This window comes from Ammodytes marinus, assembly GCF_949987685.1.
Source record: "Ammodytes marinus genome assembly, chromosome: 4".
Taxonomy (NCBI): domain Eukaryota; kingdom Metazoa; phylum Chordata; class Actinopteri; order Uranoscopiformes; family Ammodytidae; genus Ammodytes; species Ammodytes marinus.
In genome coordinates this window covers 22117806-22141378 of record NC_137233.1, presented here as the reverse complement: position 1 = coordinate 22141378, position 23573 = coordinate 22117806, and the positions used below count along the sequence as shown (strand labels likewise).

Below are 23573 nucleotides of genomic sequence, written 5' to 3'. Positions count from 1 at the left end.
AGGAATCAATGTGTGAGTTTGAATGGGTGAATAAAAGCCCTGTATAAATTCTGCAGTTATTCCTTTTCATTTGTATTCCAGGGTTCGGTCATTCAAAATGAAATATTACAATCAGTATGCAAACATGACATCTGGCAGTAGCTGACTAGATTTAATCAACATTTGTAAATAAAAAAATTGTTAGCCTTCAGCTTCGTGTTATAGTTAACACTTTGTTAAGACAGGATATGAACAGATAGATGCAGGTCACTTGTCTGCACATGTTAACCATAACTCTTGTGGAACATAGTTGCATTTATTTGATAATGATATAGTGATTCACTCAAAACATTCCTCCTCCTGTGTGTGTGTGTGTGTGTGTGTGTGTGTGTGTGTGTGTGTGTGTGTGTGTGTGTGTGTGTGTGTGTGTGTTTGTGTGTACGTGTGTGTGTGAAAATAAAGCAAAGGATAAATCTGTGGAAATATCACTTTCAAATCAAAGATAAGAAATATTTATAATATAATGAGCAGTAGAACATCTGAAATGACACATATTCTAGAATGCACACTTTCAAACATGAAGAGGAGATGTTGCTTTCTCACAGTGTGCAATAATCAGTAGCCTATCCAGATGTAAACACATGCAACGTGTATCCTCATTCACATCCTGTCCACTTCTTGGCAACCTCAGATTTGAACTGCCATTTTTTATATATACGTATATGTTTATGGCAATTTGGGACATTTGAATAGCTCGTTTTCCTATTCAATTTATTTTGCGCCAGCAACCTGTTCTTCCATTCTATATTGTAAACAAATTCCAAAGGAAAATATCCATGGTTTTTGGAAGTGTCTGTGTGCCCACATGCCTCTGCATGCATACTAAACCAGGAAATGGGCGGGCATTTTCCTTATCAACTATACGGTTATGTTTTGCACAGTGCACATTTACAGAGATATTTGATCTGAGCGAGCCGACCACTGGCTGACTCGGTTTCGTTTTATGAAAACATTTAAATTGAATGAAAATTAGTTTTTAAATCAGCGGGAACCCAAGAGATGGATGGAAATACCACGCACGGAGCCTGCGGGAGCAGGGACCTGAACTTTACGCACCGCTTTCTTCCAGCTGTGTTCATCACTGTGTTTGTTGTCGGGACCGTGTCCAACATCCTGGGCCTGAGGAGCGTGTGCAGAAGCTGGAACAACATCAGCAGCATTAATATCTTCATGCTGAACCTGGGGCTGGCCGACCTGCTCTACCTCTTCACTCTGCCCTTCCTCGTGGACTATTACGCGAACCAAAGCCTCTGGCGCTTCGGCCAACCTGTCTGTAAGCTGACCCGCTTCTGCTTTAACCTCAACCTGTACGGCAGCATAGGCTTCCTTACCTGCATCAGCGTCTATAGATACCTGGGCATCGTTCACCCAATGAAAGTGATGGGAAGGATCCGCAGCCGCCACTCCCTCGCCATAACCGCCCTGGTTTGGCTTTTGGTTATTATTCAGATCCTCCCTGATATGTTCTTTGACAAGAATGATGAAAATTCCACAAATTCGTGTTTTGACACCACGTCCAACAAGCTGATCAGAGCCTACCAGCCTTACAGCATCGGCTGGTCCATCACAGGTTTTGCCATTCCATTGCTTATCATTGTGATCTGTTACGGACATATTGTTGTGGTTCTTGCAAAAAGCTCCAACTCTCTGCTTAAGCAGCGGTGTTTGAAACTGGTCTTGGTTCTGGTGATACTGTTCTCTATCTGCTTCATCCCCTACCACGTATTTAGAAACCTTAATATTCAAACCAGGATTTCGAAACTAAATGGGGAATGCCGCACCAATTTCCTCAACATTTACATAGCGCATCAGGTGGGTAGAGCCCTGGCTTGCTTAAACAGCGCATTAAACCCGCTCATATATATAGTGGGGGATGATGATTTCCTCACGAAGGTTCGGCACTTGACTACGAGAGCCAGGCTTTGTGTCAGACCTGACAGATGCTGTCGCTCAGGCCTGGCTCCCACTCATCCACATGTCCGGACACCGGGGACTACAGTAACGAGCGAGCTGGGCGATATTAAACATGTTATCTAGCTTCCAGAAGGCATCAGGTCCCCACAGGACATATGGACAGACTTTGCAGCTGAAGCTCATGTTATCATCTTATTTACTGGATCCAGTATTCAGTATGTGCTGTCAATTAAGTATTGTATCTTCTTAAGCCTGTGCTTGGCTTCCTACTCTACAGTATTTTGCTTAAGCACTGCCAGGGACTTGTTTTTAATTTATGCTGCGTTGCACTAACTTTGCACTGTTACAGGTGAAGCATTTTATGCTGTTGGCAATTGTTTGGTTTTCATTGGTTTATGTCAACTTACACTCAATTCAAATGGTTTAGATTGTAAACAATTTGAATACCATATTTCTAGTGATGCGAGATTGAAGAAACCCCGTCTTTAAACCGCCATCAGTGCACGAAACATACAAGGTTAGGTTTTGAGCAATGTGTCTGTCTGTATTTGTTCTTTGTTTTTATTATCTCTTAAATGCAATTTATAATGTCTAATATTGATGTGTTCTATGCCCCTGTAAAGCACTTTGAATTGCCTTGTGTCTGAATTGTGCTTTATAAATAAACTTGCCTTGCCTTGCCTTTAGAGGCCCCTGCCTTTTTTTAAAAGCTTATAATAATGATTTAGAAAGTAGATACTATGTGATGACTTATTATTTACAACTGAGGCATGTTCTTGTGAATACATAAACTCATGAGTGTAATATGCAGCGGCAGATATGATTGTTTTGCATGTTTGCTATAATCAGATACAGGGAAATCTTTCATTCTGTGGAGATTTCAGCTATAGGTGCTAATTTAGCTGACAATGGAGGATTCCAGGAGTATCTCTGTGGTGTTGTGTTTACAGTTTGCCAGTTAAATATGAAATTGAGTCCATGCTCCAAAACTCAATAGTTGCAGTGCTCTAGACTACCATTATTTGAATCCACTATGCTAGTATACAGGTACTGATAAATAACATGTAGCAGTTCTTACTGGGGAAGAAAAGATGGGCAAGAAGATAATTCAGATGAAATTAAATAAATTATTCTCTCTCTCCTTTCCGCTATAATCTCAAATTGTCATTCCCTAGTTCCCCACAGTCTTGTTTTCTTCCAATGTAGGCCTACCTCCTGCATGGAAGTGATTCCTTCAAATGACACTGTTAATCAGGATTTGGATGTGTTGGCCAACTAGGGTAAAAGATCGGGAGGTCAACCCTTTACTTTTTCTGTAACTGTATTTGGCCAGCGCCTGGAGAATTGCTAGCCTGGCACCGCACGCCTACGTACTTGCACTCAATTTTCATTTCCCTTCAGTAGTCAGTCTGGGTCCGTGGTATATTCACGGGTTTTCTCAGCCAGATGTTTGGCTGTCCAATCAGCGAACAGAGGGAGTGGCTGAGAACAATGACGTTGAGATTGTGCGCCAGTTTCAGTTGTAGTCAGAAGCCGGCGCATGTCATACGTCACAACCAACCAAATTGCAAAAGTCTTACCGCTGTACAAAACTGGAGACAAACACCACTTCACAAACTACAGGCCTGTTTCACTGACTTGCAGCAGCTTCTGGAGTTAATTACAACTGAAATGAGCAAATTAAAAAAGTGGTTTGACAATAATAAATTGTCATTGAATCTAAGTAAAACAAAAATCATGTTGTTTGGAAATTGTAATTTAAATAATGACGTAAATGTTAAGATTGACGGTGTTAATATCGAAAGAGTGTATGTAAATAAATTCCTTGGTGTGACAATAGACCATAAGCACAGCTGGAAACCTCACATAAAACATGTTAAATCTAAACTGTCACGAAGCATCTTAGTCCTGGAATGGGATGAGCATGGAGCTAAAGCAATGTCCAAACATGATCCAGTTTAAAAAAAGGTTCAAAGCAATGATTTTCAAAAGGTACAGGGATGAGGGAAAGTAAGAAGGAAATTATAAATAAATAAATAAATAAATAAATAATATATATATATATATATATATGTATATATATATATATATATATATATATATATATATATATATATATATATATATATATATATATATATATATATATATACAGTATATACTGATTGTATAGATATGTATGTAGATATGGATATATTGATTGTATATAAATATAGATATGCATTGTATAAATATATAAAATATAAAAAATCATAGTATATTAAGTTGTATGTATGTATAGATCGTAAATGTCAAATATAGTATTGCCAATTGTATAGATAGATTGTATAGAGATTATATGGAATACAAGAAGCGAATATAATAAATATTCTTATTTTTTTTACTATGGAAAAGGGGTAGGATTAAATAAGTGTATACTTCTTCCTGCTCCTTTTCAGGCATATCACATCAATACAGATAATTTGTTTTCTTTTTTTTCTTTTTGTGAAGTCATTTAAACATACATTTTGTTTATTGTATTTTTATGCTTTTCATTTTGTTTTGTATTGTTTTTGATATGTCTGAAAAAATAAATAAAATAAAATAAAACGTTATGCAATTGGTTGGCAGATCCAGAGTGGCACTGGGCAGATGCAATAGTTTTAAACTTCAACAGACACCCGCCTTCAAGTGAGTTAACGTTTGTCAATTGTGTTTGCCATCTGTACAAATGAAATTAAGTACGATGGTCTGGTAGGACCAAGCTAGAGAATTACCACAATCATTGAAACAAACACCAAATGACCAACTGTAAGCAGAGGCGGCCTTATTGCTCAGTAGATGAGCATGGAGCGCTTTTTTAAAATATCTCATCGCAAGTGTATTTAACTTGCATTGTCCTCCATTTCTATCCGCTGATCTTCCTGAGCAGCTGTGTTGGTTTCCTTTATATTCTAGATGTACTCTTTAATGCAATATTATTGCAATAAGGAGAAGGGCTTTAGGAATTGTGGAGGAAGAGGAAGGAAGGTAGGAATAGGATGGAGAGAGCAAGGCCTGGGTGGATTTTGCTGCCTTAGAAGGAGACCCAGTTTGCCCCCGAGTAAGCCGTGCTGCTCAAAATGCTTTCAATTGTTGCATACTTCTTCTTCTTTTTTTTTCTTCTTAGTGGTGCTGTACATGACAAAACAGTGAGGCAGATGAAAAACAAGATTGTGTAGGGGACAGGACACTACTGCTATAAAAGGATATTCTAACCGCGTCCAACATTCCCCTGGCACTTTGAAGTGAACACAAACACTCCAGCTGCTTTATGCTTGTCAGAAATAAAATCCAATTCTTAGTTGCATTATTGAGACATGCATGTACTGTACGTTTACACCTTAATCGCCCTAAATATTCCAAAGTTTTCGCTGCATTTTTCTGCATTTTTCCGCATTTTGCGATGCATGTCCTGGTTTACTGCTGTTAAACTATAGCATGTGTAAACCATAGACTTCCACCTGTTTCTGAGATGGAAATCATCAAGACCACCATCTCATACTCTGTGGATAAAAGACATTATACATCATTTGCAACTTGAGAAACTCCGGTGTACTCTCAAAGGCTCTTCCAAATAATGATTGTAAAGATGTGAGGACCCTTCTTGGCTTATGCAAAGAAAACAACTTTTCCAACTATCCCTGAATAGGATGTCATTTTATTTTTTTCTTATTTTGTCAACTCATCTTTTTTTTCTTATTTTTTTTCTCTCTCTGCTCCAACCTAGAGGCTGCTGACTGTTCATTGCATTGATTGTCGGTTTGTCTTTATAATTTATTGTCATTTTGTTAATTCTGGTGTAGGCTTGTTTTTTTTCCTATAAATCATTATAAATATTTTTATTCTATAAATATTTTTTTCTATTTTACTTGTTGGTTTGTTGTAACTTTGCACTGTCATTTATATGCACTGTATCTGTTTTGATGTTTTGCGATGATATTTTTTAATAAAGTTATAAAGAAAATGCTGATTGACATGTAAAAGGGGATATTCCCGTAGCTGCAGCAACGGAAACACCTTATTTGGAATATTGTCTTAACAAGAGTATGGAGGACATTAATCAGAGTGTGCTGTTCATGTATACGTGGTCAATGTTTTTTTTGTCTGAGCTGAAGCTGTAAACACTGCAAGCTTTTTAGTTAGTTTGTGGTGAGATGAGACCTGATCTATTCCTTGTTTTACACTGTCAAAGCCAAGTAAGAGGCAGAAGAGAGCTCACTCCACCATGTGTCTTACAAACAAATGTTGCCTGTCTCACAAATATATATTTCTCAAACGTTCCTCCTGTACACAAACACTCCGAATGTTTAAACACAATCTGCTGAAACACAAAGCAGCTTGATATATGTAAAGCAGCACTTGGAGCCACAGATCCTGCAGGAGTAGCAGTCTGTCTGGGGAAAGGGATCTCACCCCTGCTGCTGCTGCAAGTATTCTCTGCTATTTTTTTCTGGAAGATAAACAATTTACGCCTGACATAATGTTCAACTTAGACAATATATTAAACAATGCACTCAACACAATTTTCATTTAAAAAAGTCATAGTTATTTTATTTGTAATTGAGCTGGTCAAAAAAATATTTCTCTTTGTAAGTGTAAACAGGCTGTGGATTCTCCTTATTTCTTTCTATTCTAAAAAGGCAATTTTGCCCTTACTTATCCAAGGTCTTCAGGACGATGGTGTCAACCCACAGTCCATAGACCAAGTTGACTGAATCGACTCTCTTGACAGAGAACTGGTAGAACCTGTCTGGAAGGAGGCTGTTGACCAGTATATTGTACGACTGGCAGGTAGACTTAGTAAAATGGCCATGTTCTAAACTGGTTGGGTGAAGGCTCTTCACATGGATCTCAAACTGTTGGTTGGGCTCCTTAGAATGCGAGCCTGCCACTTGCCAAGACAGATGCACAGTGTCGGATGTGGTGCGGGATGCATTGCGTTCAAACACCACGGGCATCTTGATGGCCAGGGAGGCACTCAGCTGTGGGATGGGGAAGTTGCCTGTGTTGGGGATGAGCTGGTTGTCCAGGTCCAGAGGACCAAGGTTCCGAGTCATTCTGTCCTCAAAGTCCTTCCTGTACTGGAGGGTCTGCTGGAGCGTCTGCTGCGTAGAAGCTGCCATGTCACTGTCCACCGAGCCCTGGTCACACTGTAGGATGAAGGCCTCCAGCTGCCTGCAGCCCCCTATGATCTCCTGGCAGAGCATGGCCAGCAGAGAGAGGAGCAGCTTGACCTGGCCGTGTGCTAGAGCCATGGCCCTCTGCAGCCTGCGCTGGTCAATCAGAGACCACACTGTGCTGTCAGACAGGTGCAGGGTGTGCTGCTGCAGCTGCTCTGATGGGAGCAGGTCATCCCTCTGGATCTCCAGGAAATAGGAGCTCCTCTGCATGAGACGCAGCTCCTCCTGCAACACCTACAACCACATCCACGCATCAATCTACTGCCATCCTCCAACAACCCCAACAGACATGAAGTATTTCCTTTTTTTCACTTTTTTTAAAAGTTTAAAGCCCCTGGAAAACACAAGTAGCTGTGGCTTATCAGACTTGACACAGAGAGGACCATAAAATAGCTGAATCTGGCTTTACTGCCGTACTGCTTTGACCAAAGTGACAGTTTTGGTCATATGTCCCAGTAGGTTTACAATGCAGCTGAATTTACACACGCTGTATTCTACACTATGTGGACTGTGACAATTGCACTGTGCAACTGTCACAGACTGCTTCTTATTAAAAACAGCAGCTTCCATGGGCAGTCCATGTCCGTATGCCAAGATGCTATTTACAATATGTTAAACAAACCTATGCTATCAAAGACCGCCATTACAGAAACAAATAGCTCATACCCAGCTCTAAATACTGCTATACTGACCATGAGGGAGTGGTCACTAAATTTTGCATTGAGCAGTTGTAGGATTTGGTTGTGGAGCTCTGGGACGTTGTACATCTGAGGCATGGTCTCCTGGGCTCCATGCTCATCTGAGCTTTTAAAGGCCAGCTTGATCTCATCCATGGTAACTAGAACATACATCCACAGATGTAAGGGAAGTTAGTGCATGAGCATGTACAATGGCAAAACTTTAGTTTGTTTTTGGCTTTTTATTCAATCTCCAGTATTCTTCTGGCTCCTCACCAGTAGTATGTAACTACCTTATACACAATATATCCTATGAAGTTATAAAGTCACTGACAGTGGCAAGGCCATGTTGAATATGAATACATTTCCAAATGTGTAAGTTGTTGTTCTTGCTTTTGTGCAAGAAAAATCCAGTCAACCAAACTCAGAAACGTACACGTTAACTCACTCAATTTACCCAATGTACATCCCCAGCTATGTTATTAGTCCAACATCAAAGCTCTACTATAGTTGCATGAATCCATAAAGTAAACAATTCAGTTTTACCCATAAGCAAATGCTAAATAAAACCCAATTATTACCAAACTATCCTTAGCTGTATGTGTAGCATTTATTTCATCCACCAATGATTGAGCCTACCTATTTTCCTTTGTTTTACGTATCTTCCTGCTCTTGTAGCTTGCTTGCAGTTGCAACTCCTATTTAGAATTAAATAGTTGATCTGCATGGTTACAGTTTATCTTCCATGGTTACGGAATGACAGCAGGTAATATCGGTCTGAGTTGCCTTCAGGTTCTATCAGAAGGTTTCAAAGATAGTGGGCTAATGCATATCTCTAAACTAAATGTTATAACACTACTGTACAAATCACTGTATTAAATTGACCATTGGCCCCACAAAACCTACATTGGAATACACCTGCTTTATACAGTATGTGTCACTCAACTGCTTCCTTTCAGAATGTAGATTTGGTTCATCAGTATTTAAGTTAGGGGTAACACTTTACAATAAGGTACACAAAATTGTAGGTAGTTAAATGAATAAATGTCCGGGTGCAGAATAAATCCTGCGATCGGGATTAATGAAAGTTTTGCCTTGTGTCTCTTGTTTCTTGAACACCATTCATGGCAAAACACCCTCCTGGCTACCACTAAGTCAAGGGGGCAACACCTGCAGTTGCCTATTTTTGATAAGTTACATTAGTGCTGATGTATTATGTATTACAGTAACAGACACCACATTGATTTAATGACTTTGAGGGACAAGTAGCATTAGCATTCGAAATGGCCCATTGTTTCCTGCTAGTATGAATAATATAGGGTGGCTTTTAAAGCAAGTCAGGAAGAAAATAACAGTTCAATTGTATAGCCTAAACCTGGTGTTTCAAAGTAAAAAACACATTGTTACATATCTTTCAGTAAGAAGCTTTTATCGTAACATATTATGAATACATTCAGAAAAAGTACAGAAGTGTGAAAGTGGGTAAAACAATGTTATGTTTAATACAACTCAATAATATGAAAGGTTGTGTCATCCTGCTTATTTTCACAGAATTCATAGAAGGCCATTTCTTTTTAATTCCAGTCTTTCATTTCCAAATTCTCTCAATCCGAAAACAGACAATTTCCCCAATATTATGACAATGACTTTTCATCACCATGGATTGATTTAAAGACAAAGCAGTACAATATTACAAAATTCCATGCAGCCACTAGTCACTAGCCATAATGTTTAAACACAGATCCACTGCTTCTCCTGCATTTCTATGGGGATCTTTCATGGTTTTTCTTTCATATTTCTTCCGATTTCTGAAGTTCCCCTATGCACTCCCACACTGCCAGCTTTTATTACTGCCTTTCCATTGGAGCAAACTAATCAGAAACTTTTTTTCTGAAATCATATCATAGGTTTCAGGCCAACCCATGGCTGCCCCAGCCCTCAGGGGTATCAGTGAAAGACACAGAGTCCCATTGCTCCCGAATGGTCAGGCCACTGTAGCTCGCTGCCATTGGTGTGTGAATGAGTACAGAATGCTACAGAAATGCACTGAAGTCTACATTCTGAAAACACTTATAAACCCAAGGCAAGAGCACTCTGTGATTAAAGGCCGACATATTCAGAGGAATTCAGGTGAATACTATTTGCATATGGTATTCTATTGTTTATTGGTATAGTAATACAAGTGAAAGGGCCTCAATACCACAGTAACACACTAACATTTTACATCCTTGTTGTTTCACCTTTCAAACTGGCATGTTGCTAGCTTTAAATCGAGTCTGAAGACTTTTCTGTTTCCATTTTAACCTGTACTTTTAATTTAATTTAATTTAATTTAAATGTTTTACTTCTTTTCATTCGCTTTTAAATGTCTTCTAATGTGTTTTATGTATTTTAATCTTGCCCCTGTAAAGCACTTTGAGTGGCCTTGTGTTTGAATTGTGCTATATAAATAAACTTGCCTTGCCTTTCATAAAACGTAAGGTCATTTTTTTACTCTTGTTCTTTCTTCTTCGTCCAAAAGTTTTACTTGTGACTTATTCATCAAGATATCATGGAGATAAGTTTTGTTTGTCCTCTATTCTTGAAACCGACTATTTTTGTTGAAACAATTCCAGGTACCGGTAAATGGGATTGAAGGTATACAACTATTTAGCAGAATTCTCAGTGTGCTCAGCAAATGTAGTTAGTCCAGATATTGTGTCCAGTTTCCCAACCACTAGTAGTGTCTGTGCCGATTCTGAAGATTAACATTTCCAAAGTCAGTCAAAACATGAAGAGTTTTAGTTGGGATTTTACAGAAGACATACAGGTATAACACAGAGATGAATGGTACTCTGTTGCATAAAGCCCCATTCACATGAAAAAAAATTCAAACAAGGTTTTCAGGTTTACTGAACTGTTGATAGTCATTCTCCTGTCACAGCATTAGCTCAGGTCAGGATGTAAACTCTCCACACTACACAGTTGTATAAATGTAGTGGAAAAATGTCCCTGACTCTGCATAATTAGTTATCCGTTGTGAATTATTTAATCTTATGATTGTAGTGTGAAGATAAAAATTCAAATTCCTGTCTGTAAGAAGTTTTTATTTTATATTTATATATAGCTTTATCAGTTGTATGAGCTCGGCCACACAAACTTAAATCGGTTTAATTTAGCTTTCTGCAATTACACAGTGCCCCTACATTGGCATGGTCCGGGGGGCAAGGATCTTTGGTGTTTGACTGGCAATGACTCAACTGTAATTCAATGGGTGCAATAGTTTGTGGTAGCACTGCCGCACCAGACATACAGGCATTTGCTTAGTGCCGTCTATGATTTCAGCACTGCCTACATTACCATGTGTTGTGATGTCAATCACAGGTCATGTACAGGAGGAATCCTTGTTGCTATACATTTGGACGGTCTGGTCGTCTGCCATTAGCTAGGCCCTATTCTTTTATGTGATGTGGAATGAACACAGCCATGATTGTGCAGGAGTTTGACAAGTTATTATTAATATTATGATATCAGGAGATGGCGAAATAACAAACTGAATTGAGCTACTGTGGGAATGGTGCTAATTACTAATGAATCATAAAAGGTTGTTAGTTATCAAATCCCGTGTACGGCACCAGTGAAGTTCACAGCACGACTTCTCTATTGTCCTCGATTCACGGTCAAAGACACTCAGTCCATGCAGAAGCAAACACATACTATCGCTGATTAGCTTTCACTCCAGAAACTAATTATCAGATACCCTTTCTTTGTACTAGATTATATTTGACAGGAAGTTGTTGCACAGCCAACCGGGGGCCTTACACGTTTTCTACAAGTATTCAATAATCAAAGTGAAGAAAACTCAGCTTTCCCTTCTCTTTGAATCAACAAGTTTAGACAGGTGGTGAGCATGAGTTAGTGTGACTGTGTGAACAAACAGGAGCAGTGTATTACAGTTGACCATATGTGAGACCTGACGGCTCAAGGTGAGTGTGTGTGTGTTCTGGTCAATGAGAGAAGCTCAGAAGCTGCTACTCACACACACACAGCCAACCACAACACGCTGTCACAGAGGTGGAACAGATAGGAGGTCCATACAAAACACATCCGCTTGGTGATCAAAAATGTTCACACTGTCCGTAGTGAACTCCTTCAAGCAGAAAGTCAAAGTGTTTAAAGTCACAGCGACACCAGGAGAGAGGGTAGTCCTGGGCTCCGGGCTCCGGGTGGACTGTCCCAGAGAGAGAGAGAGAGGAGCTGCAGACCTCTTACGTGATGTCCTTCTGTCTGGGTGGCCTGTGAATGTTTCTCACAACACACTTCACCATCCACTCAATGCCTTCGTTCACGCCATCTCTGTATTAATAAAATAAATAAAAAAGGAGTCATACAATAGATTTTTTTTTTACATTTCTTCTGACCAAGCACATGAAAAGATCCAAGAGGGCAGAGCATTTCTTTTTTTAAAGATCATTTTTTGGCATTTTTTCAAGCTTTATTGGATAGTACAGAGTTGAAATGGGGAGACAGAGAGAGAGGGGGGATGACATGCAGTAAAGGTCCACGGGTCAGATTTGAACCCGTGACCACTGCAACGAAGGCCGGAGCCGATATGGTATGCGCTCTATCCACTACGCCACCGGAGCGCCCCGGCAGAGCATTTCTACCGGTAAGGTGTGTGGTTTTACCTTGGTGTGGGACAGTGTTACGTTCAGAGCTGGATGGTGCAGCTGCTTAAGAATAAAAGGCACTGTGTGTGTGGGTTTGATGTATTAAACGTTTGCGTGTGCAAAAAAGTTCGCAAACTTCACCCGCAAAATAAATAGATAAAAATGTGCAAGCTGATCTACTAACGTTTGCTCACTGAGGATTGCGTATCAAATAACACATGCTGGCAATTTAGGACGTCGGGTCCTCTTATAACTGATGGTCTCGTTTGCTGTGACAAGTGAGGAAAAATTAGACTCTTTGACTAACGTTTTAAAGTTCCTCTTAGAAGGTCTAATTGGTGAGATATTATTGATTACACATCCAGCCCACAGCAGCAGTTATCATTACTTTAGCATAACCTTAAATGATACAGTATTATTATAGCTTTTTAAAGGTGAATCATAAAGTCATCATTCTCGAAGTCAGTCTGTAAACAGAATTGACTATAGTCAAACAACAACATGATCACATTTGAAATATACCGGAATCCAATCTACAAGCAACACATATTGTCCTTGATTTGAGGTATCGATTAAATGGGCCTTTGTAATGGATCATATCTGATGGGTTGTTTTTGTTGTATACACAGTGTAGAGTTGAACACAGTGGCCGTCTTACCCTGTGAGCGCAGTACAAGGCTGGACTAAACAGTCTCTCTTGCCAATCTTGGGGGCGGAGTCACTGAAGGCTGTTTTAATGTCCGGCACTGACAAACAGTTCTGAGAAGAGAGCAGACACAAGACATGACTGAAGGCTGCAGCAGCAGGTCAAAACCACACCACAACAATCAAGTTCACTAATACAGTGTAGTTAGTTTCATTTAGTTAGCTCTTTTAACTGCCAACACAGTCCAACCGTACAAAACATTTAGATTTTAAAATGTGCATAACAAGTGGGGAAAAAATGACACATGGTGAACATTGAACAACTGATAATGCACATGTATTGAACATGGTCTTAGTAAAGGTACTAAAGTTGGTACAGTACCGGTACGTCCTGTTTGTTGGCCAGCACAAGGAGAGGGACCCCTTCTAACACCTCACTGGTGATCATTTTCTCTGCAGGAGACCACAGTTAAAATCAGTGATTCAACAACAAGCAAACGAGTGTTCCCATCATGACTGAATACTGTAACAAATACCTTCAAGACCGTTTTCTTCCAAGTTACTAATACATAAGACACCGTTTAATGTTAAGAGGTTGAGTGTTGACCACTCAGGTGCTGCCATGTCATTATTCTCACTAAAGAACTGCAGTTAGGCTACATTTAAAACATAGGTGTACACTACTAACACTGAAACAGGTTTTGCTTGTCGTTATAATTCTTCCTGTTCATAGTAGAGGAATTATTACACACATACAATGATTATTAAACGATCCTTTCCTAATGGGTTCAATGATGTTTACCACCACAGTCCTTGTTTTCTACCAAAATGTGTTCGAAGCCATTCATTCTTCTCTTTGTTTGTTTTCTTTATTCATTTGTTATGCATACTTTGACCACATGGTGGCAGTAATGATTAAGTGTATTAATCAGGTGTAGCAGGGACACCAAGTGTGATTGCATGTTGGGCAGGCCAACAGTTATTTGACCTGGGAGCTCACATCTCAGCAGGATTCAAATACAGTATGTTTGGGATGTCTAAGGGGCACTTTACACGACAACACGAAACGGTGCAAACGCGGAAATATTCCGTAAATATTCATGTAAATGATATAGTTGCACTATATCATTTACATGAAAACAGCAAACGCAGGCATGAAACCGCAAGTTTTAGAGATCTATTCCCAGTGAGGATTTTTTGGAAAACACAAAGGTTTTGGTTTCTTGTAAACACCGAAACCATTTTCCCTGGTAACGCTGACGTCACGGCTCCACTTCACACATGCGTAGTCTATAACATTTGCTGTCAAAATACCCACATGCGAGTTATAAAGTTAGAAGACAACATAACATGAAAGGTGTCTCCGCGGCACCATCACTGTGATCAGCGGAGAGTGTCGTGCAGGGCTCAAATATAACACTCGCCGATTTAGTCTAAGCGATTAGTAAATTATTGAGACCACCCAACACTTTTTCTGGGGAAAGATTTGTGCTCTGCCGGTTTTTCTAGCAAAATAAACGTGTGTAGCTTCTATATGCCAGGGACACGGCTCTCTCTACATTAAAAAAAAAACACTATCCATAGTTCAGCGCGCAGCGGTTAAGTTACTGTTCAACAAAAGGAGCATTAAGGCTACGGCTTCACAGTAAAAGCATTTCACTAGACAGACGTGAGTCGACTTTTATCTTGAAGTACGCCTAACAGGAAAGTAGCCGCTCATAAAGCCCATTCACTATAAGCATGGCTTCTGTTTTCACGAGTTCAATGCGGTGAAATAAGAGGACAGAAAGCTTGTAATTTACAATACTTGTAACCCCAAGCTTACACCAACCGCTTTATGAACGTTAATGGCATTACTTTTCGGTTACAGTAAGATTGTATGCATCAAATTGTACCGGAAGAGCTATCTACTAGGCTAAGTGTCACCGCTGACTATTGGCTTGGCATGGCTGCTACACTGCTACTACAGCGATTTCGTCCCATTTCCTCTGAAAAAATGTGTACGATAAATTGTGTCTGAACGGGTTTTTTTTTTTAAACCAAAAACGGGAAAACTGTCACGTTTTCACCGTGTTAAGTGCCCCTAAGTTGTATAATCTGAATACATGAATAGTGTACAGTGTAAATAAATGAAGCATTGCAAACCGAAGAAAGGAGTGGACATTGTTTAAGTCTGAGTGTTTAAGTCTGAGTCTCCTAGAAGCTACGGCGCGCGTCATAAACACAAGCCTAAATGCAGGGACTGATTATTACCTACAATGGTCACTGGGCACTGACAGCTCATGGGCCCCCCACCCCCTATAATTTTGAGCTTTCAGTCAATGTGGCATGTCAAATCACACACTTTAAAATGGTGCAAGCTGTCCTCTTATAGTAACACATATACACACACACTACAGAGCACAAAGTGCCACAGTGTTACTCACCGAAGGCCTCCTTGGATTCTGACAGGCGCTCTTCATCAGTTGAATCTATCACATAGATGACTCCATGGGACTCAGCATAGTACTGAACACAAAAATGTAAAACACAATGGCCCTCATTTATCAATCTTGCATAGACCAGAAAAATGGGTGTACGTACATTTCCACGCAAATCTCGGCATTTATCAATATGGACGTGAGCGTAGGGTACGCTCAAATCCCACGCCAGCTCTCAGCTCGTGTACGCAAATTTGAAAACAGCTTGGACTCGCAGTGCAGGCTGTGCTGGGTAGCCGATGACTTTGTTGGACAATTATTAGAACATAATACAAATGCAGTGCAAATAAGACCGAAATAAAGATATTAATCACTTAAAAATGTGCAGCTTATGGTGTGCAACTGAGTAGGAGAGCTGATTCAATAGTGCGCACACTGGGACTGCGTAAGGGCAGTTGTCTCCGTCTTGGAGCAGCTGGGGGGACACTGAGGCATGGGGGCTGCATTCATTCAAAATGTTAGCCTAAGTATTAAATATGTAGTAGACATACACTGCTCTTTATGATACAAAAAAATACACGGCACAACATTCAGCTTAACATTTTATTTATTTGACGCACTTTGTAGATGTTAGTTCCTCTTTTAATGTGTCATTAATGCTAAAGCGAGCGATTTATTTCCACCGTTAACCGGCAAGTTGTTCCTATCTGCTGGTGGAGCAGGACGGTGGGCGCTCTCACAGCTGATCGCTGCCGGGTCGGCTTGTGCAGCTGACGGCCGGGCTGACCACTCGTGCCAAGCGCATGCTGTCATACAGTAAAACGCGAAATGTGTTATTTTTAGTTTTTAAAACCCTTTTGAATAGTGCAATCTAAAAGGGCCAATACATTCTAATCATTCAAATCTCTGCAGACGTGTATTTATTTTATGGGGACCATTATCGGACAGTTGGTGCGTTTTTTTCTCCTCCACCACTTATATTATGCCCGCAGCCCCGCACCCCCAGTTGGTTGCATTTCAGAACAGCAACACGCTTTTTTTAGTGGCGATTTTGAGTCAACACCAACGCTGTTGACCGCAGCAGTTATTTCCTTCCTAACTGCTGCCTTCTGTCGTTCTTTGATGCTGCTTGTAGGCTAATGCTCCGAAACGAAACTCTTTTTTTTCTACTTTCGCTGTTATTCTGTCAATTTCTACTTCAGGGAAGTGCCGTATTGCGCATATCCATGTCGTAAAACCTCTGGGCGAGGCCTCTAAACTGAGAAAATATAGGGGCGTGATATGCTCGTTTTCATCCGCCGCATTTATCAATAATGGCCTGGCGTACACTGAGATTGGCGAGATACGCCTGTTTGATAAATCCCACGCGATACCTGGCGTAGGGAGGTATTTGCGCCAGAATCTGCACCAGTTTCCACGCAAAATTGATAAATGAGGGCCAATCAGAGCAGCTCACACACACTCAAATAACCACAGCATTCCCTCCAAGCTTTTTAAGAATGGTAACCAAGATCTCATTCATTATCATGAGAGAATTCATTAATATTTTAACAATAAAGACCTATCATTATGACAATACAAGACACGTTAGTTTATAGTCACTGCTTATCCTATCGCCGATGCAGGGTACTGTGAAAACTATGGTCTCCCCTATTCAAGCAACAGCTCTTTTCAAAGTTGACTTATGCATTACATATAACCCTTCACCTTCTGACTGAACAGCCTCACGGAAATGATGTTTTACATGTCTTCATGTTATAAACTAATGGAATCATTATATATTAAGTAAGCCTAATAAAGTCACTGATGATCACTACAAGTTAAAAAGCTAAACAAACTATAAATATTTGAAAAGCTCTCAGCCAGTCTGTCTGTCTGTCTGTCCCTTTCTCTCTCCTCACTGCACAGACCTTCCAATAGCATCAGCTTGAAAACCTACAACTCATCAGGGATTTACAAATGTTAAGTTATACTATGAAATAAATGTGTGTCCACAGTGCCGATAACAAAATAGCCTTATGGATTTGGGTTGGTGACTGACTTTGTCCCACAGAGACTGAAGCTCGTCTTGACCTCCCAGATCCCAGAACATGAGCCGGGCCTTTCCCACGTCGATGGTCCCGACTGTGAGGAGGATAGACAGAAACATTATAGAATCATCACATACTGCAAATGATAAGACAGGCAGCATCATATGATCACAAGTGTAGCCTTGACTCTGTCTTTTTTTCAGGTAGCAGCTACACACAAACATGATTAACAATTTATCATTGCAGTTTGCCTTGGAAAATAAGTTGACTTTAGCCACAACAGGTGATCCCTGGCCAATCACCTGCACTGGAACTCTCCTACTCTAGTACTTTATCGCACATATCGAGGAACAAATGCTCAATGTACTGTAACTGCTGTAAGGGAACGTGACTAGACCATTCACAGAAATAAGCGCCTTTTATGAGAAGCATACATGAAAACATCTAGGCTACTTACTGTTCAGGCCGACAGTGGTTGTGATCTTTGATAGATTCATTCCCTTATAGTTCTTGCTGAACTTTGTTTTTGTCTGTTCCAGAAAGGTCTACAAAGAGAGATTAACAGACACATCAAACAAGACACATAGGCATATTCAATAATTCACATGACAGGGATAGACAATTCATTGTTTTATTAAATCAATCAATCACATCGAGTAGTTCCTCTGCAGATAAAGATATATTCGAATAATAAGATCAGGTTAACAAAATAAGATGCATTGCAGTTGCTTCAAAAACATGATAGAGTAGTCGAATGTGTTGCTGTAGAACTTTCAGGAGGCACAGTTGGGACGTTCCGGGTGAGACAATATAGGGTGTATGCAGCATGATATCATGTCAATAGGTGTGGGATATGTATTGCAGTTCATCGTGTTATTTTTTTATTATAAAACTCACATAAAAGCAGTCGAGCAGAAGACAAGCCCATGCACACGACACAAGTGGACAATTACTGTCGATGTGGACGATGGAACTAAATCCTAAATATTCATTCAGTTAGCCTTACCGTCTTCCCAGCGTTGTCGAGTCCCAGGATCAAAACGCAGTATTCGTCCTTTTGGAACATGTATTTATATAATCCAGATAATAAAGTATACATCTTGGGGGGGAAATGTAAACAACACAAGTAGCGTTGCTTGCTAACTAGTCTTAGCAATAGAAGCTTGATAACATAGCTTCGGCATACATATGAGGCCAACGCAGCGGCATACCTCACTGTGACTTCATTGTAATCTAATTAACGTTATAATAACCGGAACAATAAGTGTGTACAAGTCGTCGTTTGTAGATATTTATCTACTCTAAAGCTCTAGCGCAGCAAAACAACACTGACGCTACGTGTAATCTAACCAGGAAGTTAAACTGGTGGAATTCTGGGAAATGTAGTACACGCTCTTTTCTTCTTCTTTGACTTTTAACGGCAGTTGGCATCCATTGTGTTGCACTACTGCCTCCTTCAGCATTTATAGGCTACTGACAATGCGTGTTCATCTTCTAAACTTATTTTTAAATCACAGTCTTTTAATAACTCCTGATTCTGTCAGGGATCTGATAATCATCGTCCATCCAATGTTTTATCCAATAGACCGTAGCGTATTAGATAAAACATTGTGTAGCCTATGTCCTTTATCTCTGTTTGTCTGGCTCTGTGAAGTCCATTTCTCATCCGTCTTCTCTCTGCCTCATATCTCCTGCATACCACTACTTAGTACATACTCCACTGTCTCCCTCTCCCCACATTCAACACATTACCAGTTGAACATTTCCCATCAAAACCATTGTATTATTCAGATTGCTATGTCCAATTTTCATCCTACTTCTGATCACTTGCACTCTATCGCTGCTTCTCTCTTCCTTATTTGTTCTTCACTTTATGGAAATGTTTTCCCTTGGTCTCTCCACCCCAACACTGCTGCCCATTTGTTCCCTGTTTCCCTCCATATTATATTTTTCCCTTCCTACTTTTACACTCCGGCCTGCATATCCACATTTGGCCCCTTAACTGCTTCCACTGCCTCCCTATCAACCCTTTCATTTCCTGGGACACGTCGATGAGCAGGCACCCATAAATGCCATCTCGTTCCCCTAGTTGGCTAATCTTGAGATTTGTGCTACCTAACACATTGTGCTACCCTATGTGTTAGGTAGCACAAAAAAACCCTATGTAGTAGGTAACAAAAAAAAAACTATGTAGTAGGTAACACAAAAAAAAACCCCTATGTAGTAGGTAACACAAAAAATAACCCTATGTGTTAGGTAGCACAATAAAAAACCCTATGTGTTAGGTAGCACAAAAAACCCCTATAGGTAACACAAAAAAAACCTATGTGTTAGGTAGCACACAAAAAAAACCCTATGTAGTAGGTAACACAAAAAAAAACCTATGTAGTAGGTAACACATATCTATGTAGTAGGTATGTCGTAGCTACTACAATTTTGTGTACCTTATTGTAAAGTGTTACCTAGTATTTTAATATAGTTAAATTGCGCTGTGATTTCTCACCACTGACCTGACAAACGTATTATGTAATGATTGAAAAATAATGTAGTACTCAATAGGTAACTAATTAGCATTTTAAGTAAACCCCATCTCAAAACTCATCATGATAAGCACACTGTAGTTCATTCATTGTTTTTAAGCATTAAACCCCTGTATTTTGTGGGTCCTTACAGATTGTTTTATGATATCACACTACTTGTACTACATATTCTTGGTTTATAAAGTTACTGCATACACAATCTACAATTTATGGTAACTATTTAACTAAATAAAATCCACTGTCTCTAAACAACACCAATGATGGAATCATTCTTGAATGATTGTATACACATTGAGAACTTTTAATACAATGTTTAATAACCAACATGATATTTGCATTAGTTGTAATAAACAATGTCTCCACTAGAAGGGCCAGGTACAGCACATGCAGCTATGATCGTAGACAGATCCATTTCCACATTTCTTTAGGTAGGTGATGCCACCAGCACACTGGTAGAAAGTGGTCCTGTCATCTGGGTTGGCGTACAGGCCATCAGGTTTGCCGTTGCAGAAGCCAGATCCTGGGGCATGGGTGGTAGTTGTGGTGGTGGGGGCTGTGGTGGTAGCACCAGGTTTGGGGGTGGTGGTAGGGGGAAGTGGGGGCAACTCTGAATAGTGGAAGCAGAAAAGTGGTTTGAAACAGAAGAATAAATGTCCTTTACTCACCAGCGATTACTGGTGGTACAAAAATACCTGATGATTATTTTAAAAAGAAAAGAAAAAGAAAATACAAGATTTAAAAAAAGATAAACAACTTTATAAAAAAAACTCAAACTTACCAATACTGAGAAGTTTGCGAAGATGGGACAACAGAGGGTGTTTGCCCTCTCCGCAGAATTGTCCATTAAAGTCATCCAAATCAAGGGCCCACACAAAGGCACCACCAAACTTCTGCTCCTGTAGATAGCGCACCTATCGGGAGCATCAATATAAATTTAGGTTATTACTGTGGATTTGCTGTGAATCCCTTAAAATATAATAGTTAATTTGCCACATACCTTGATGTCATAACTCTCCCTAGTGTCGAATCCCACCCACTCATTGTTCTTTGCGGCATACGGAACTTTCTGGTCCTCAATCCACTGAAGGGTGGTTCCCTTCATGAAGCTGCAGATCTTAAAAATAGACAATATCATAAGGTTTGTGTAGCCTAACAATTAAATTGTGCTTTGTCTTTTCACACAGGCCATTCAATGTTAATGCAATTGATATTCACTGTACATGTTTAAAATTATAGTAATGGGTTTACTCCAGCCTTAGTACCTCATAGTAGGACCAGAATCCAGCTTCACGTGTGAATGGTCCGGCTGCTGCAGCACCACTAGCGGGGGCTCCAACACCAGTGTTTGAAGATGTCAGACGGAAGGTACGACCATAAGCAGCAAAACCCATCATCAGCTTCTCCACTGGTGTGCCCTTGTCTCTCCAGTACTTCATGGCGTAGTCCTACAGTATAGTCCAAATGTTAATTGAAGAGGTGGAAGTAAAGGACTGTTTTTAAAGGTATTCATCAAGTTACAGTTACTTGAGATTCCAATGTATACTTACAGTGTTAAAGTATATGAGGTCACCATTGTCCTCGGACCCACGGAACAGTGGGCTGTTGTGCCCAGTGAACTGCTCCCAAGTCCCATGGAAGTCGTAGGTCATCACATTGATGAAGTTCAGTTCCCTGGGGATGGGAAAAACAGAAACTGTCATTTCAAAAACCTAGGAACCCCCAGTTTTCTCAGCGCTATGCAAGGCAGTGTACTCACTTGGCAATCTCAGCAATTTCATATCCTCCATCGATGGTTCCCTTTCCAGCAGACACAGCAGCAGTCAGCATGAGCTGAGGATTGCCAGTGGCCTTGGCTTCAGCAGCGTAGGCAGCAACCAGTTCCTGCAAATACACACAGCACGTAGGGAGAAAGTCAACATAATGAAAAACACTGTAGAATAGTAGCTAGTAACTGTAGTTTGGAACTCAAGCTAGAAAAATCTGTACACACCCTGCAGAGCAGAGTGAACCTCTGTTTGTCCGATGGGGGACTTCCACGAGCACCGGGATACTCCCAGTCCAGATCCAGACCATCAAATCCATGAGTCCTCAGGAATCTAATAGAAGACTGGATGAACGTCTGACGGTTTGCTGGACTGGACACCATGATGGAGAACCTGTGGGGAAGATTTAGCTCTGTCACAATATGATCCAAAAACCTTCAAGGGAAAGTACACTTACATTCATTGGCCATTAGCAGCCCATAGCTTTTTACCGACTTCAGCTTTAATGGCATGCATGATAGATTTTGGGATCATTATTTTTTTAATATTTTGGGTGTATAAACATGCGAAACATTGTGTCTGTGATTTAAAATGATACTCACTGTCCTGAGCCAAAGTTCCAACCACCAACAGCCAGTAGAGTCTTCAGATGAGGATTCCTGGAAATAGCAAACATGATTGAGACTATATCAAAGGTTTGTAATTGCTTTCTAGCAAGTGACTATTTATGCTCAAGAAGTGCATTTACACTACTTTATTTCATCATAGTACGAAAGGATTTTGTGCAATAATTGTATGCACTTTCCATTGGCCAATTCACTCGACTTACTTGGTCTTTAGGCCATTAAAAGACTTGTAGAGAACTTCATCATTCCACTCGTAGGTAACAAGCTGGTTGTTAGAGTTGATGATGGAGAAGGCATAGATCAGGGTGGTGCACAGGAAGGGATCCACATCTTGTGGCATGTACTTCCCCATACCAGGTCTGTACTGGGACCAGTTGGTGAAGTAACACACCATCTGGGTGGCAGAGCCTGTATAGGAGTAAAGGAACATCAATAACACTTTGACTCCAGCAATTTCCCTTGAAAGGGAACATCCAAATCGAAGGATGTTAGTTGTTTTAAAAGCATTACGGCTTACCCAGCTGACATATCACCAGACATAAGCCTAAGGAATACAGAAAGGGTTGTAAAAATCAAAACACACATCGTAATATATAACCAATATATTAATATGTTACTGAAGAATGATATATACGTACAGCACAAAATAAAGATAAGTACCTGCTAGAAGTGTGAGTCTAGTCATCTTGAATTCACTCACGTCACCAGATTACTATGAGACAAAAGGGGTGTATGATTTAATCAACAAGAGAAATGCAATCCTCAAGATAATCACAATTAAAAACTTTTCCTTAGAGTCATTGTTTTTGTCATGTACACTCACCAGGGGAATGAACGAATGACCCAAACAACAGCAGCAAATGTTGGTCTTTTATACAGATCATTGTGCACAGAGAAAGGAGGAGGTGTGACCGCCTTTCATAAATTGAGGCAATAAAAGGAATGACTATTAGACCATGATTAGATAAGAACTTGCAAAGTCTGGACAAGTAAACAATAATTTACTGAGTGCATGACTCTGTTTACAGCATGCACACAACACATGAACCGGATATTATTTAGGTCAAAA

General features: G+C 40.1%; 4 protein-coding genes across 5 annotated transcripts; 1 reads left to right on the top strand and 3 right to left on the bottom strand.

Moving 5' to 3' along the window:
• Positions 1 to 938: 938 nt before the first annotated feature.
• LOC307249413 (P2Y purinoceptor 1-like) lies at positions 939 to 2644 on the top strand. The gene has a single exon (XM_080026116.1). It carries the CDS (start codon positions 1039 to 1041, stop codon positions 2074 to 2076), a length of 1038 nt encoding a protein of 345 aa, XP_079882242.1. The 5' UTR covers positions 939 to 1038; the 3' UTR covers positions 2077 to 2644.
• A 3982-nt stretch (positions 2645 to 6626) lies between these two features.
• LOC307249736 (fibronectin type III domain-containing protein 11-like) lies at positions 6627 to 7987 on the bottom strand (the record flags this gene model as incomplete). The annotated part of the gene is made up of 2 exons (XM_080026589.1): positions 6627 to 7388; positions 7847 to 7987. The coding sequence occupies 2 exons, from the start codon at positions 7985 to 7987 to the stop codon at positions 6627 to 6629; spliced, it is 903 nt and encodes a 300-aa protein (XP_079882715.1).
• Positions 7988 to 9284: 1297 nt separating this feature from the next.
• arfrp1 (ADP-ribosylation factor related protein 1) lies at positions 9285 to 18914 on the bottom strand. 2 transcript variants are annotated; one of them, XR_013844835.1, is made up of 8 exons: positions 18582 to 18914; positions 18033 to 18120; positions 17587 to 17669; positions 15552 to 15633; positions 13508 to 13578; positions 13139 to 13239; positions 10296 to 12166; positions 9285 to 10071 (listed from the first exon to the last, which is right to left on the bottom strand). XR_013844835.1 is itself a non-coding variant. In XM_080026117.1 (7 exons), exons 1-7 carry the CDS (start codon positions 18672 to 18674, stop codon positions 12079 to 12081), a joined length of 606 nt encoding a protein of 201 aa, XP_079882243.1. In that variant the 5' UTR covers positions 18675 to 18914; the 3' UTR covers positions 9285 to 12078. The 2 variants fall into 2 exon arrangements, 1 of the variants encoding a protein (XP_079882243.1); XM_080026117.1 differs by having other exon boundaries at positions 9285 to 12166.
• Positions 18915 to 20477: 1563 nt separating this feature from the next.
• Positions 20478 to 23189, bottom strand: LOC307249735 (acidic mammalian chitinase-like; the record flags this gene model as incomplete). The annotated part of the gene is made up of 11 exons (XM_080026588.1): positions 20478 to 20722; positions 20894 to 21026; positions 21113 to 21229; positions 21378 to 21560; positions 21663 to 21786; positions 21872 to 21996; positions 22106 to 22271; positions 22481 to 22537; positions 22708 to 22912; positions 23022 to 23048; positions 23165 to 23189. 11 exons carry the CDS (start codon positions 23187 to 23189, stop codon positions 20478 to 20480), a joined length of 1407 nt encoding a protein of 468 aa, XP_079882714.1.
• Between the last annotated feature and the right edge of the window lie 384 nt (positions 23190 to 23573).

What these genes read in the sequence shown, in the direction of transcription:
- LOC307249413 (XM_080026116.1), top strand. Translation starts at nt 1,039, where the DNA reads ATGGATGGAAATACCACGCACGGAGCCTGCGGGAGCAGGGACCTGAAC.
- arfrp1 (XM_080026117.1), bottom strand. Translation starts at nt 18,674, where the DNA reads ATGTATACTTTATTATCTGGATTATATAAATACATGTTCCAAAAGGAC. An exon ending in CCAACAAACAGGACGTACCG is followed by an intron (nt 13,240 to 13,507) that starts GTACTGTACCAA and finishes CTCTCTTCTCAG; the next exon opens with AACTGTTTGTCAGTGCCGGA. An exon ending in CCTTGTACTGCGCTCACAGG is followed by an intron (nt 12,167 to 13,138) that starts GTAAGACGGCCA and finishes TTATTAATACAG; the next exon opens with AGATGGCGTGAACGAAGGCA.